The sequence below is a fragment of the Pezoporus flaviventris genome, unplaced genomic scaffold, assembly GCF_033815535.1.
Source record: "Pezoporus flaviventris isolate CSIRO_AGI_PZ_B2104156 unplaced genomic scaffold, CSIRO_AGI_Pfla_v1 ptg000021l, whole genome shotgun sequence".
Classification (NCBI taxonomy): domain Eukaryota; kingdom Metazoa; phylum Chordata; class Aves; order Psittaciformes; family Psittacidae; genus Pezoporus; species Pezoporus flaviventris.
Window position 1 is genome coordinate 9,126,607 of NW_026892569.1, and position 16,479 is coordinate 9,143,085.

A 16,479-nucleotide genomic window follows, 5' to 3' on the forward strand; every position below is an offset into this window, starting at 1 on the left:
AGGGACTTCTGAAATTCAAACTTCCAATAGGAACTACATTTCTTGTATTTATTTTTTTTTCCAGAAACTTTTTAACATCTTAGCATATTATATTCTTTTCTGGTATTAGCTCTGGAGAAAGAAAGCAGAAAAGGTTTCAGATGTTCTCTTCACAGTCAGTATAGTAGTTAAACCATAGAATTCCCAATACCCATTAGCATTTTGGGGAGATTGAGATTGATAGCTCTTCCCTTTTGCATGCCTTTCCATGAACTTCGAGATTCTAGCTAGCTAGTGCTGTGTGACCAGTTCCACTTCATGCTCTATAAAGTTACACTACCATCTTCTGTAAGAGGAAAAAAAGTAATTTAGTGAATTATTTACTTTCATTTTATAATTCCTCCTCTAATCTACCCAATATAAAAATACATCATGCGAAAAGTATTCATGGCAGCTTTAAAAAAGGACACCGTCCAGTAGAGAATTTATGAGAATAAAATATTCACTGGCAGTCATTAAGAGTGAGACAATTAAACATTACTTTGAGGAGTGGGACAAGAAAAGACAATTTAAACTTACCACCTGAACAAAGGCACCACACTTTGACTGAGCAAAAGTATCCAACGACATTTATCCGAACAAATTTAGTCAGAGCACTTGAGAAAACTTCACAATGTACCAAGGTTATGTGGATCATTCCACCACAAGCTTGTTGTATAATATTAATTCCCTGATATTAAGTGTACCAACCTGTTGTTCATGTTTAAAAATAAAATATCATTAGGTTGTTCAAATTTTAGTAATAATTTAAGGAAAAAGATTAAGAACTTTGCCTTCTGGCTGTGTGTAAAAATTGCCATTGGTCAATCATTTACTCCTCCTTTGTTTGTAGGGGGCCTGAATATAAGGTCTTAGCCAACACCAAAACCTTTTCCATGCATCATAAGCAATTGTTAAATGCTAGATAAGGTCTTGCTCGGGGCTTTTACTTTACAGAGACTTTTGACTGGATTGAATAATTTACATTGTTACTGCATACTTTTAATAGTATACATTCCTGATCTTGCTGTGACTAACACCAGTCCTCACTGACAGTCACATTTTCATGAAAAAAAAAACAAAACAACAGAGAACCCATAAAGAATGTAAATACATTTCAAGAATCAAACAATGAAAAAGCAATCATAGACACATGACACAGTAATGCAGTGCAACATAGCACATTATGAGGCTAAGAAAAATCATGTTTATTCAGTTCTATAACACACAAAACCCCACAATACAAAGGAAAAAAGAAAACTTCAGAAAACTGTAAGTATTCCACATAGATCTGAACAATATTTTCACCACTGTATTTGCTGCCTCCACAAAGTGATAGCTGAGCCACAGATAGTACAGATAGCCACGTCTTGCATTCATACCACGTATGCACCAGACCATTTGGCTTCTGAAATCAAAAACTCACTAAAATTCCATTGATTGCAAACATCATGGCCTTTTTAACAAACAAGATGCTGGGTTACAAAATAAGAAGCTAACAAAAGCAAAAGTGATATTGTTGGTTGTTACACAGGTTTAAACGCACTTAAGAATATATGAAGTACACCTAAACCTGGCTAAAATATTTCCTTGTAATTCAGCACAGTATGTCTGCTCCTGCAGATGAGCATTTGGAACTGTGGATATTTATTTAACATCAAATCCCACAGTAATTTTACAATGCCTGAAAAAAGAGCAAGCTGTTTTATCCCCTAATTAGAAGTCCTAAGCATCCTTGGATATTAAATATAAACATGTATATAATCATGAAGGAGAGAACAATTACTGCTCTAACCTCTGACTAATTTAGTGAAGAATTGTAGGAAGACAATGTTTAATGATTAAAAGTATTAGCAAGTATAAAAAAACGCATGTCAAAGAAACTGTAGATTAGTGTACACAAACAATATAGAGGATAATTTGGTGGGGAAAGGGAGTAGCAGGACAGACATAACCGAAGGCAAATCAAAGACTAGTAGACAAGTAAAATCTGCTATTTTCCACCACTTTCCCTAAGGACAATTACACATTTGTAACAAATCAAACCATTTATTCACGATACTGTAATACCTGACAACACAAACTGTACTCTCCCACTATTTTAGTCAACATTATCAAAGATTACTATGAAGCAGTACAAAGTTCCTGTTACAAGCTTTAGTGTTTTCTACATTGCAAATAAACAGTGTGCCTAAATCCTAGTGAACAACAGCAAGTGAAATTAGAGGATCTCAATAGAAGGCTCTCATTAACACAGCTGAAATAGTCTCAACACCCTGTTCCCTTCATGAAAACACCAAACAAGGTGCTAAAAACTTGCATGGTCAGTGGCAGTTTTCACACGCCTTGTCCTGAAGCATGAGCATTTGTCCAGATCTGTCACTGAACATCATAGTATTTTTTTTCTCCTGTACAGATTAGTTTTGTTGGGTTTTTTTTTATAAAAAGTACAACCTATTGACTCTGTCATATCTCTCAGAGCACAAGTCTCAGGAGACCACAACCATGTACAGTACTGCAGGGCACTAGTAACAGCATTGCATAAGCATAGCAGCAGCATTGGGAGATTAAGACATTTGCTATATGTAAAAGATTCCACGAGTACAACTGTTGAAGTGAACAGGAGTTTTTCCATTTCCCAGCCCCCATGACACCCTGTCCATGGGCATCTGCTAATACTCAAAACCAAGACAAAAAACTGTGTCCCTTTTTCCTTCTCTCATTAAATAACACAAAATTAATGCAAAGTTATAACATAAAAATTTACTTTATTTATTTACTTTATTTCAAAACTACATCTCCCAATACTGCTGTCTACTAACCTCTTAGGAAATGAGAAGTAAAGCTTACCAAACTTTTTCTTCCTCCAGTCCTCCTCTGGCACATTGGCTTATTACAGAAGGGCTACTTATGGTAAGTGTTGAGCTTTCAGAATTCATTTTTTTTCTACAAAGGAACAACATGAAAAAACATGAAAAATGCAATATGAGTGAAGAATGTGTTTACTAATTCATTAGAAAACCTAAATTTTAAGACAAGAACTCTTAAGACCAAATACAGTATGTTTTATTCACTTAAGTAAACGTCCTAAATCAATGGGATTAATTGGATGAATACACTGAGAAGGATTTGGCAGTTTTGTGGACTTGCTACTTATGCCAAACTCAACACTGATTGTCTTTTGTTTACTTCTCTGAATCCATGCCAAAAGAGTTGATGTCAGCAAGCCTGGATCCAGGGCTATGCACAGTGTCAGTTATGTTAATTCAAAGCAGCAGTCAGAGCTAGTGTTGCCATGGAATGATCCACACAACACTGGGAAGAAAATGGCAATTTCTGATATGTAAAGATTTACAGAAGCTTTTTAGCATATTTTAATAAGATCCACATTTTAATAACTTAAGATCATACTTTGCTGATTTGCAGAAAATAACAATTCAGTCATGGCTGAAGTCACTCCCAAAACCAGCACAGACACACTCAAATGCTGGCAGTAGCAATGTCCAAGTTACAATGCATCCAAAAGGTCTGTATGGCCAAAGGTGCTTCAAGTAAACAACTTGTACAGTAAGAACAAATTATGTCTCTAGATAAGGCAAGTTAATTTCCACATGAGCACTTTTTGGTAACAGGATCCACAAAGTTAACATGGAGCTTAGTCCCCTCACCCTACCTTCTTTTAAAAGAAAGATAGGAAAAGTCATCTTACTGCTCTTGATTTGACACCTGGTTTCCATTATCATCAGAACAAAGATCTAATTGATTAAAGGAGAACATGTTCAACTGTACGTCAGTTAATATCTACTGGAACATAACCAGGAAATGGGCTATGCTTGTCAAGATAAGGTAGAACGGACCATTAAAAAGCTAGTTTAACCAGTGTGAAACCTGGGTCAAAATCTGATTTGACAGTCATGGACAGCATGAAAAATTGAGCATAGTGCAAGTGTCCCATCAGCCATGGGCAGATGAGGCCAATCTTGACAAAACCAGTACTTTGAAGAAAAAGCTGATCTTGGTTTCAAAATTATGGCCATGCAGGAGTAGACAAACAGCTCTAGCAAGCATGTTGATCAGACCGAAGTCCCAAAAGTCAGCAACGAAATTTGGTCCTTACTAAAACTGAGGTCATCTTCTTACCTGCCCTTCACTGTGATCAGAGCATGTGTCACTGCCATGTCAGAGAAAACAGAATGGATTTACAAGTACAGGCCCTTAATTTTGTATTATTTTTTTTAACATCCCTCATAACAGAAAGGGATAACAATTCCACACAGCCTGTTTCTAAGCAAATTTGTTTCCTGAGATCTTGTTTTAAAGATCCAGAAGTCTATTCTGAAAGGGAGAACAACAAATGCCTCACCTCTGTGAGGGCAGGAACAGAGACTGAGCCATGTGGCCTCTTTTTGGATCAGTGCCTGACCTCAAATTTACTCCTGATTCTGAAGATGTGTCACTTTGAAAAAATTAAAAATAAAATAAAACAAATACAGCAACAACAACAAACACACAAAATCTCACAGCAATTTTATTAGTGGCTGAGCAGCAGCAAGTGTTGAAAGCTACATTATTACTTGCCTCTCTAGTCTATAATAGTGCACGAAGAGGGGAGCTGTTGTTAAACACACTTGGAAGCAGCAGCGCAAGGATCCCTACTTAACCATCTATTGTAAAGCTCCGATCTTTCAGGAAGCAATTTCCTGACAGGACAAATTAAAACTTCTCTTGTGGTAATGAATTCCTACTCCACATTGGGAAAGCCCAGATGCTTCAATGATCATGCAAGTTATGCCAACAGGAGTTTCACCTCCTCTTACAGTCACTCGTACAGGTAAGATCAAAGGTTCAAGGGAAGGTTAAAAGCAGTCCATTAATTCTCAGTTGGAAGCTGAAAGATTCAAATTACAAAAACACAAGGTTGCCACTGCAGATGATAAACCCAAAAGACAACACAGCAAACATCTGCCGTTCACTTGTGAACCACTATTATAGTAGTACCAGTGTTCGCACAATTACAACAACAAAAAAAAACATGTTTTCAGCACTTCCTTTCCTACCCTTGAAAGCATCTAAGCAAGCACTCCATGTATCTTTTCATCGAGACTTTCACACTGAAACAAGAGTAAAAGCAGAGGACAGAAATTAACGTTAATGTGTAACAAACTTTTCTATGAACAATTGGTGATAAAGGTTGACACATATCTAACAGAAAATAAATTAGACATAGCATACGCCCAATTTATGTTCTCATATGTTCCACAAAGGAAACCACATAAAATACAGAGAGGAATATATCTTGTCAAACTTCAACTCCCTCACATTTCCAGTTCAATATCTGAGAATGACAGTAATATATCGTACTCCTTCTGCCTGACAACCTCAGAATCTTACAAAAACCTGCTTATGGTGTTTTCTGTAACACAAAAGGAGGCATCAAGAGACCAGCATATATTCATTCTGACAGCAAGATCTTGTCCACCACACTTTCAGAAAGGTATCTATATGCTGGATAAGACAGCAGGCTTTTTGGATACCGAGAGTATCCAAATGTTCTTTCAGGATACACAGTCATGCTCTGCAGCCTCATCTGCTCAGTTTACAATAACACAAGAGATCTGCCAAGTCACTCACTAAACAAATGCACTCTTCACTTACATGTGTGGAAAAGAGAGGCACAACAGGCAGCTGATACAACAGTGGACAAGCATCCTTCCTCAGCTACTACTGAAAAAAGACAGATGGGAAATACCACCATGCCTGCCTGACTGTCCCTCTCCTGTCCTCTGCACTGCAGCAGCCAAGAGCATACTTCTGCAAGTCAGGAGCAGGGAGCCACAGTATCACAGTATGCTAGAGATTGGAAGGGACCTCGAAAGATCATCTAGTCCAATCCCCCTGCCGGAGCAGGAACACCTAGATAGTGTTGCACAGGAATGTGTCCAGGCGGGTTTCGAATGTCTCCAGGTAAGGAGACTCCACAACCTCCCTGGGCAGCCTGTCCCAAGCATCCCTCAAATTTCCCAGACCAATGCTCCAGCAATACCCATCACAGAATCCCCGTCAGCTGTAGGATCATGTCCTGTAGCATATTGAATTATTTTTGCTACATTAGCCAGTCTTTCAAATCATACTCCTCCTTATTGTCTGTCAAGGTGGAAGAGACTGTTAAAGCTTTGCAACCAAGTGTCCATTCAGCACTGCCATCCAGCAGCGCTTCTCATTCATACTGCAGAGGCTGCCCAGCAATGAGTCAGACTAACTTCTGGAACATCATCAGGGATACTTTTGTCATCTTATTCTTGACAACAGGTCTACACAGGTCCTAATTCACTTTACCAGAAGCAACAGGTAATTAAACAGCTGAGCCCCACATCACTGACAAGTTTTATGGCCTTGTCAAAATACTGTGAGTTTTTTCATTTCTACATGACACGTGGAAAATTGGTCTCCAGCTACACTTTCCAAAGCCACGGATACCAAATACTACCACTGCACTTGAAATTACTTTCAAGTAATTTCAATGAAAACTTCTACGCCTATAGATTCTAGCCTGACTCACTGTTGGCCCACAGACTGCTCTTAGACTCCTTCTTCAGAATAAATAACTATTCTTAAAATAAATACTTCTCTATTTTAAGATGCAGAAGGGGATACCTTTTTTCAAGCATTAAGAATATTTTGTGGAAGAATTTCTAGTGAATACGAACTGCTTCAGGAGATCCAAAATAAAACTGAATTGTTCTGTTGTGGGTAGAAGTGTTATTGAAAGACTACTGATCTCCAAAAAATAATGTTTATATTCAAGGTGAACCACACAAAATTAAAGCTAAAACTGGCAAAGTAAGATTTTGTTTCTAATATACTGGTTTTGAGTTTATTCAACCAGAATATTAACACTATTCCCCGGTATCCACAGAAATCTGCCACCAGCAATATTAACATCTTAGAAAATTACATTAAATTCAAGAAGCAAAGGAAGAACTTTCAGAAAAAAAATGCTATTCACAGGTGCCTTTTTCTGCATTACCATCCAGTTCTTGTTTGGACTTGAACTTTATGGCATAGGCACTATACCTGATGAAACTTGAAGGAGGGAAATAAATCTCTCAGCTACCCTCTTAATAACTTGAAGGCAGATGCTAAGGCAAGTCAATGAATATTTATTTAAGAGACTCTGCTTCAGATGTATTCTGTCCCTCATCCTCTGCTTGCACACTCAACCTTGACTGTTCCAGATAAGGAGCATGCACTTTCATTAGGTGGTGTCCTAGAGATCGTGCTGTGCTGTAATAGGAGGAAGTGGGCAAAAGGCAATTCCAGAACAAAAACATAGGAAAACAATGTCAAAGACTTTATTTATAGCAGCTACGTTTAACGCTATTGTCACTATCTTATTGAGGGCACAGCCTTGAAGAAACATCCTTGCTGGTTCCGCAGACATCTGAAATTTAGTCTACTTAGTCTTCTATGAGCAAGCACAGATTGTTTAATACTAGAGTACCCAGCAGGAAGCACATACCTCAAAGTTATAAAGAAATTCATTTTTATGCTTTCATTAAAATTAACTTGGATTATCTGATGCATTATCAGTTCAGCTGCCTTAGAGTTGATTATTACACATTATACAGGCAGAGAAAACCCCAGCAATGGTAAGCACAAGCTCAGGAACTGAAAACTGTTATATTTAAGTGTATTTTATCCATTTTGATTTGGTTCCAGAAGTGCTGCAATTGCTCTTAAATGGACAAAAATCAAGGGGGGAAAAAGGATCTACTATAACACAGTACGCAAGCCTCTGAACACTCGTACAGACCAGCATTACAGGATCATTTGAACAGAAAAAAATTAGGCGACTTAAGAAAAGTGTTGAAGCCATGACACTCCATGGGCTCAAACCAGGATGTGATTTATATCCAGGAGATATGGGGAAGTATTAGCCCATCTTTTTAAAATCATATTCCCTACATAAAGCCCACCTTCTTTCTCTCTCTTTTTCCTGCCCGTGTTAAAAAGGGTAGATACATTTTGATCCTCAGGCTAGAAATCTTTTTTGGTGCCTTTCCCTCCACTCCCTATTTGTATCTCTAGGCAAATGAGATATTCCCAGTAGCGGTAGTTAAAAAAAAAAAAGTCACATATCATTCAGCAGCTGTTCACTACAGTTAAAGTAAAAATAACCAGTTATCTTCTGATAAATCACGTTCCCACAGCTCCTTACCTTCACCAAAATACTTTGCATTGTTGACATAGTATCTCGTTATAGTTGGTTGATAAAACAACGGTGAAAAAAGCTTTATTGGACCGTAAGGCCCCCTCAATGCATAAACTATTATTCCTTTTAATAAAAAAAGAAGGCAGTAGAATCACTGCAGTAATGTGCATCTAATAGAAAACAAATAAGGAGGGTTACACACCATCATTCTCCCAAGCACAAGTCTTTGTGTTTACAAAACCTGAGCAACAGGTCACTAATTAGCAACACACATCGCAACATCTGTAATTTTAGAGGTGATTTTCTATTTGCCTACTAGATGCAGAAAAGCCTGTCATTTCCAGTGAGCAAATATATTTACTCTTGCATTGCTTTCTGAAAAGTCCCATTTCCACATACAGTTAGTAAGCGCATAGTATCTCACATTTTGATAGCGCTGAGCTCCTAACCAGCAACTGCCTTAGGCTAACAGTTTGTTGAAGGACAGATTTAAAACAAGCCTCATTATTAAACTGTGTAACAACAAAAAGCAAAACCAATTCCTCATCAAAATTGTTTTTTGGAGGCTTTCAGATACTGCAGCTGCCAAACACCTCCATGCCACTAAAGCATACCTCAGTGAAATCAGAGTTAAAACTCAAGAAGCTCTCAAAGAATATTTCTCCTGACTACAACTCCAAGTAGCAAGCAGTGCTGAGAAACTCCACACTGCATAATCACTTCAACCCAAGCCTAGCATACCATGCACATTGTTTCACACACACTGTGGTTATTTCAAGTGAGTTTTGACCTCAATGAACATGTGGCATACCATTACTTACTCTCTTAAAGTCTTTAAAAATGCATCTGATGCACTGAAGAATTATATTTTGGAAGACCTTTTTAAATACCTGTTTTTGAAAGGGTTTTTATTCCTGTCCTTGAGGCATATCATTAAAAATAGTCATCTTCTGTCCTCTTAAGAAGCACATAAAAGTTTTATATAGGTACTTTATACAAGTGTATATATGAAGATACTTGGAGGAAGTAGCTCAGAGAGCCACAGGCACTGCACATCTCACTCCATATTTGATGATTCCATCAGAGCACTCCAACATGACAGAGCGTGCCATGTTTGGCTCCTTCTCCCATACACACACTTGCTATAGACTGCAAGACAGTGTCTCCAGCCATATACACATCAGGTTGAAGCGAGAGGACTGACATGGAATAGTGCTCCATGCTGGAAAAATACAGCCTACTATGAGACACTGTGCTCAACAGGAACAGTTCTTTAGTTTACCAAGACTTCGCTCTTTTCCCTAGAAAACACCAAAAGAAACAAAGGAAGACAATATTACAATTTATCTTCAATCACCTTGATGGAAGCACATGGAGAAGTTTACCAGCATCAAACAGAGGTTGTGGTCATAATTCAAGACATCTTTCAGCACTGTTCAAATATGTTTGTACAGTAAGACACCAGCATCAGAGAAACCACATGCAGGAACATGTACGTGTTTTATCCCCAGAATACAAATACAGATTTTTCTGAGCTGGTTATTGCTGTGAAAAATAAAGATTTATGACAGAACTGAGACTGCTGGTTTAGTCTACCCTGCATATCAGGGCATTATATAATACTTGACATCACTGAGATTGAGAGCAACAAGGACTCACCTGCACTGTGTAATCTGCAGTTATTGGCAGCTTTGACTCTTCTAGTGGTTTCAACTCAGAAACTTTAGTGGTGAAGGGGGAAATAGGGCATGTTTTTGTGCTTTTAGGAATGGTAGTTGATTGCCATATCCATTAAAAAAAAAAAAAAAGAGAATCTAACGTTTCAGTACTCTGTGTCTCAGTAATAAACACAACTAAATCTTTTATCTGATTAAGGAAAAATCTAGCATTATGAAACACTAGCAAAGAGCTGAACAGAACATTTTAAACAGAAGGTTTCTAATGCAGAAGGTGCGCACAAAAAAATTAAACATACTGTTTAAGCAGAATGCACAGAAAACCAAGTACTATACCCTAGTCAAAGGAAATACATTTTTTTGGCAGTGTGGTTAAAATTACTTGCGTTGTTCTGAGACAAATCTGTTTCTCTCTGCACCAAAGGATCCAGATATTCCTATTTCAAGCATCTGGCTTCAGCATCAGACAGTAAACAAAATAACCTATCCACTCTATCAGCAGGCCAAAAGAATTCTTCAGCACTGGCCATTTCACTGCTCCTTCCCCCTCTCCAAATTTTTATTTCTTATCAGCAAAGCCAGCAAACAAAACACAACAGTGCAATAATCTAGCTTCTACTGCAGACTTGGTGCTAGCCTTTAGTCAGCCATCAAGAAAAAAAGGGGCAAAAAGTTATCTGATTGTTTTCATAAACTATGATTTCAAATGCAAATACAACTCCTTCTAATCTAAACATACTGTATTGTTTTGCAGTTGACACTATGCAGCAAAACAATGTTAAGAGGTTCCTTCCAAAGATTATGAGTATTTATGTTCCCAATTTAGTGACTCATACAGCTAGCAATTTCTGAGACTCACTTAACTCTATCCTCCTCAAAAGTTCTCAATCTGAAAGCCAGCACTTTCTTATACAAAAGTTGTGACAAACACAAAGATTTCTGCCATGATTTTATTTTTTATAAATCTAAATTATATCTAAGGGAAAACCAGTTCCAGAACTATGTGTGACTTCTGTAAAGAATATTAGAAGGGATAAACAGAGCTGAACCAACATAAGGGACAATTTATTTATTTATTTATTTTCTGAAACTAGCACTTTGTTAGCACTTAATATTCTCTTCCTTTCAACACATTCCTAACTCCCTTACAATAAAGGGGTTTATCCTCAACAAGGAAAATAAAAATAAAATTAAGAATAAACAGAAATCAAGAGAAATGCCACCACAGCTGAGACAAACACAACCCACTTTCCCCTTTACTAGAATCATCACTGCCAGGGATGGTAGCAGGTTCAAAATTTTATCTACCTGGAACCAGAATCAGGTATCACCTACTTCAGTTCATGAATAGCAAAGCAATCAGATTTTTGTTTAAGGGCATGTAGTCTCCCTGGCCACTTGCTGGAAGCAGCTCCACATAATATACCTCTAAATCAGGTGCACGTAAGACTCCCACAGCTTGGAAACATATTCTGTCCTTAACACTAAAATGATCTGTTCAGCCTACTACTTTAATAATAATGACTATTTCATTCACAATTGCCGCTCAGTTTAATAAGTCATTGAAGTTTGCTTATTTAATAATTTGGTTATTTAATAGATTTGAACAGCAGACAAAAAGGTGAAATGTCCCAAAATTGTCTTCTTAGTCTTTACAATTTACCACCTTCAATTGCTAAACAGTCAGAATCTAAACCTGCATGGGAAAGTTAGCGAGTTCACCTGTCCACAGTAACTGACTTGCTTGAGAGAATTTGTTCTAGGATATTAGTGAGTTATCTGTGGAGCACCAACAAATGCTAATTTTGACAGCATTTATTTCTGTGAGCCTTAAAATACTTTCCCTACACTCACATAAGAACCTCACTACATACAGAGGGGTCCCAGGTTTGGGATATCCTCACCACAGCCTATGTCAATACAAACATAGGGACTATAAGTGCTGTACTGCAATTCATCTGCGCCTCAGACCTCTCCCAACCACCCACTATCTGCATGCACCAGTTAAGGCCATGGACAAGCAGAAGCAGTCAGCCACCCCCAAAAACACACACTATCCAAATAGCTGGTTGCTGTCTTCAGGAGAAAGGTGACGGTCCAGACAGAACCTTCTGAGGGAATGCCAGCCAGACACACTGTAATATTTTAAATCAGTAGGATTCCCGATACAGTACAGACAATGTAATGGACATACTCTTCTCCTAGTTATAGTCCCAAAAATCTATTGTGGAAAAATGCTGAAACATTTAAAATAAACTAATAAAAGCTGTACTTCTATTTAACAACTAAAATGTTTGAGAGATGATACCAGCAAAGCAGCTGGTTTTGCTCTACAGCAACAACAGAAGGTCAGATAAATCCTGCCAACTTTCCAAGTTTATGCAAGCTTCAGTGGTATAAAAGCCAATAAGCCTTTTGGAATACAACCTGTATCATACATTGATTACACCTGCAGAGTTATGAGGGGAACTGCAAGGCTGTGAGGGTAATTAAGCTTATATAGAAAGGAAAGGGGGGAGAGGGGTAATCAGTAACAGTATAGGGCACATTTCTAGTCACATAATGTTAGCATTTCTGGTTTTATATATAATGATTTAACATGAAAAGAAGAAAAAAGTTTTATTGTAAAATCTGCTTCTTGTCCAATTTAAACAATTTTTTGGAGACAGGATTGCTGGATTTCAGTACTGGCCATACCTTCAAGTACCACCCTCAGCAGTGGTCTGTATAAGACACATATTACTTTAACATATCTCATGTACCTATGGCAGCATGCTCACTCAGATTTGAAATCCTCAGACTACTCATCAGCATGTGATTAGGAAGAAGTAAATAAATATGCATACACATGTGCCCTTGTGTTTAGCTATTAACAGCCTGATCCCATTAGCATCTAACCACTTCAGCTGGATTCTGTAAGGCTGAGCACCTGCAAGTTAATCATTGTTTACATCTCAGTCACTGACAGCATTTCACTTCATGTTCAACCCTGCTTGACACTAGATGGGAAAACAGGTTTTGGGGTTTTTGCTTTACATCCTTTATGTTGCAGGTGGAGATGGAGGCCAGCACAATTACATGCTGTATAACTATTTGTTTCAGAGTAGTTACTTTGCAGTTACTACAAAGCACGAAGTGTTTGTTAATCACACAACACTGGAGCGTATTTACCGAGTCCTTTAGTTTCCAGTTATTTACCAACTACTCTACAGTAGTTCTACATGTTCTTAGAGACTTGTGCAAGACCATTTGTTTACTCCAGATTTCATATGACTCGGACAACTGAAATCTGCTACATGCCCTCACAAGTTGAGAGGCACAATTTGGTTTAAAAAACAAAGGGACTTTTATAGGACCTAGAAAACTTTAAACATGTGGAGATAACCTTTTTCCCAGCCAGTCAAGTACAGATGCAAACATGAAAATTTCAACACTTCTCTTTGCCCAGCAAGTTCAAGTATTTTCATCTGTTTCCATCTTTTATTCTAATGGAGTGCTGCTCTGCTCAGGCTTTTCCCAAGTCACATATTAGAATTTATCTATAAAGTACTAGATTTACCTATTTACCTGTAAGTACTACTATTTACCTTTAAAGCCTACATAACTTTGCAATACTTACAGCCCCAAGATTTAATTACCAAATATATAGGATTGCCTGATTTAATTAAACATTAAGAGACCAAGTTAAACAAAATAAATCAATAGTATGAGAAGGGGGTTGGAACTACATGATCTTAGAGGTCCTTTCCAACCCAAACCATTCTATGATTCTATGATTTACAGCAGCCCAAGTCTTCTAGTCTTCCACTAAGCTTATTTGTCAGTTTCCCTTCATATTACACAGGAGCAAAACAGCAACTCTTAACAAATGCAACCCTTTCAAAATGCACATCACACTTAACTCAAGGTGTCTGGAATGTAATATGCACAAAGTACTCCAAAATGATTCTAAATGCATTTATAGCAGTGAACAGATGCTTTCACAATAATATACTAAGAAAAATTAGTATTTCATCAAAAGAGACTATTCAAAAACCTAAAATACTGCAAACATACAAATAAACCTCTAGCATAAACAGAATTAAGAGGTCAGTTTCATTTTCTTTGGCATCTAAAGCAAAAGACTTAGCATAGAGAAAACTAGCTCCCGAGTAAGTATTAAGACATTACATACAAACTCCCAAGCAGAATCAAGTACCACTCACTTCAATTCATGAGCAGCAAAGCAAACAGATTTTTGTTTAAGGGCATGTGGTCTCACTGGCCACTTGCTGGAAGCTCCACATAATACACCTCCAAATCATGCGCATGTAAGACTCCCACAGCTTGGAATCACGCCAGAACAACTGTCTACACAAAAGCAGTCCTGAGAAGAAGTGCACTATTCAGAACAGAGCAGAGGTCTGAGAAAATGTGCAGGAGCAATGCTGAATGTTACAGTGTCTTCATAGGTCACGAGGCCTTGTCACACTGCTGACTGATATGCACAATTCTGATGACAAATTTAAACAGGACTGCTGTTCAGAACAATACGGTATTTTATTTACTAAAACTGTGCAATAAATATTTACTGAGAGCAGGCTGCAAATCTACATAAAAAAGAAAAATTACATAGAAGGACTAAATCCGCTAAATGACAAACCAAAGATGTTCCTGGCATTCTCTTCATGTACGCTGGGGCAGCTCCATCTCACACGCTCCCCTGCTTACACTCTGCAAAACTTACTGTTCTGCAGTAAATGTTTTAACTCTGTTTCTTTCCAAATTCCATGGCTTCTCCTATTCTGAACTCAAACTCTGTAGATACAGCATCTGCCTCATGACTTGCTGCACTTGGCAGCAGACCTCTGTACATGCTGCAGAGCTGGGTATGCAACCAAACTAATCCTGTAACAAGTGTCTGACAAGGAAGGAATTTTCTCTGCCCTTCCACTATGAAAATGTAGCATGTGAGGTACTAAAGGATAACATTCAACTATAAATTATGACAGAATCACAGAATAGTTTGTGTTGAAAGGGACCTTAAGGATCATTCAGTTCCAATCCCCCCTCAATGAGCGGGAACACCTTCCACCAGACCAGATTGCTCAAAGCCCAGTCAAACCTGGCCTTGAATATTAATAAATTATATTAATGTATGTATGCACACACAGAAACTATACAAATGAACGTTCACATATGCACAACACTTAAGAATTACACAGAAAAACTAAGATCCTGACTACCAAAGCTGGATTTCCTGCATTAATGTAAGCAGTCCCTCAGAAAACCATAAATTCTGGTCACCGCCCATCCCACCACTAAGATGACCGGTACAACACCAGCCCTGTAGCCACCTTACAGCTCTACAGCTACCTTACCTACAGGGGCCCTCACCAGCATTAACTGTTTAAGCCCCGTCGCTGACCCATGCCGTGCTATTACTGCCGTGTCCCCTCACAGCCGGTTCGGGTGTGCCATGACTACCTCCACAAGAGCCGGGAATTACGCTCGCTGTTTGTTTTTCCCACTTTCTCTCGCCCACAGACCTCCCTCCTCCTCCCGCCGAGGTGGAGGCTGCGCTGAGGGAAGCAACGGCTGAGAACTAGGGGTGGTTTGCTAAGGAGGCAACCGGCACCTGGAACTTCGGCCTTTCCTCCGCGGGCTTTTACATCTGAACCGACACCGTGCAAAACCCTCGGCGAGCGCAAAAAGTTCTTTAAAGAGTAAATCAACACAAACTGCAGCTGCTGAGCGCCGAGGGGAGCGGGTCAGCGCCCGCCGCCTCACGCCCCTCACTGGGCTGCGGCGCCCAGGGGTCCCTGAGGAGGCGGCTCGCGTCCGCCTCGCTCCAGGCCGACCCCGGCACAACCCCGACGGTGAGGAACCGGGCACCGCCAGAGAGGGGCGAGGAGGGCGGCGATGCCGTGAGGAGACAGCAGGAGAGTGCTCCGACCCCCCCCCGCTCACACACACGTACCCAGGGCTGCCGGGAGACCTTCCTCTAACAGAAGCAGCAGTCGCGCTGCGAGTCCCGTAAGGGGCAGCGGGACTCCCGGAGGCACAACGCAACCACTGTGACCAGCCCCACCATTGCCGCCTCCAGCTGCCCCGGGGGAGCCGGGCTCCTCCAGCTCTGACCAGCAGCCCCCTGCCCCAAAGAGAGCCCCGGCACAGGAGACAGCACCTTACCGTGCACTCGCCTGCTCCTCTTCGGCTCCCGGCATGCGGCTCCGGCAGCTGCCGCCCCGGCGAGCACCCGGGGGCATCCGCCAACAGGGACGAGAAAAGGCGGCGGGAGCCGTTAGCGGCCGCGGCGCAGGGGTCTCCAGAGCCAGCCCGGCTGCTGTCAGGGCAGGCGGAGGGCGGAGACGTGGGGGCCCCGCCCGCGCTCCGCCCTTCCCGCTCTACTGTCCCAACGCTTTTATGCTTCTCGCCTCTTCCTCGCTCCCTTCCGCTCCTGTGGGTCCTTTCCTAGCTCCGCACCTCAGCCAGCTGACACCCACCGGCGGCCGCCTTTTCCCAGGGCTCCGGGCTTCACCTCCCCGGGACACCGGAGGTGAGCAAGAACACCGGCACGCTGCCCCGTGCCCT

General features: G+C 40.0%; 1 protein-coding gene across 3 annotated transcripts in view; it reads right to left on the reverse strand.

Moving 5' to 3' along the window:
• ARHGEF3 (Rho guanine nucleotide exchange factor 3) overlaps positions 1-16,267 on the reverse strand; it is a 121,498-nt gene extending 105,231 nt beyond the window's left edge. For 2 of the 3 annotated variants that reach the window (XM_061455890.1, XM_061455889.1), the window contains exons 1-2: positions 16,078-16,267; positions 2,869-2,964 (exon numbers count right to left, since the gene is read on the reverse strand). In XM_061455890.1, coding sequence (XP_061311874.1) covers positions 2,869-2,964; positions 16,078-16,154 — 173 coding nt within the window. In that variant the 5' untranslated portion in view covers positions 16,155-16,267. Of the gene's footprint in view, positions 1-2,868; positions 2,965-9,889; positions 9,997-16,077 lie in introns of those variants that run through there. The other variant, XM_061455891.1, reaches the window with a different exon arrangement.
• Between the last annotated feature and the right edge of the window lie 212 nt (positions 16,268-16,479).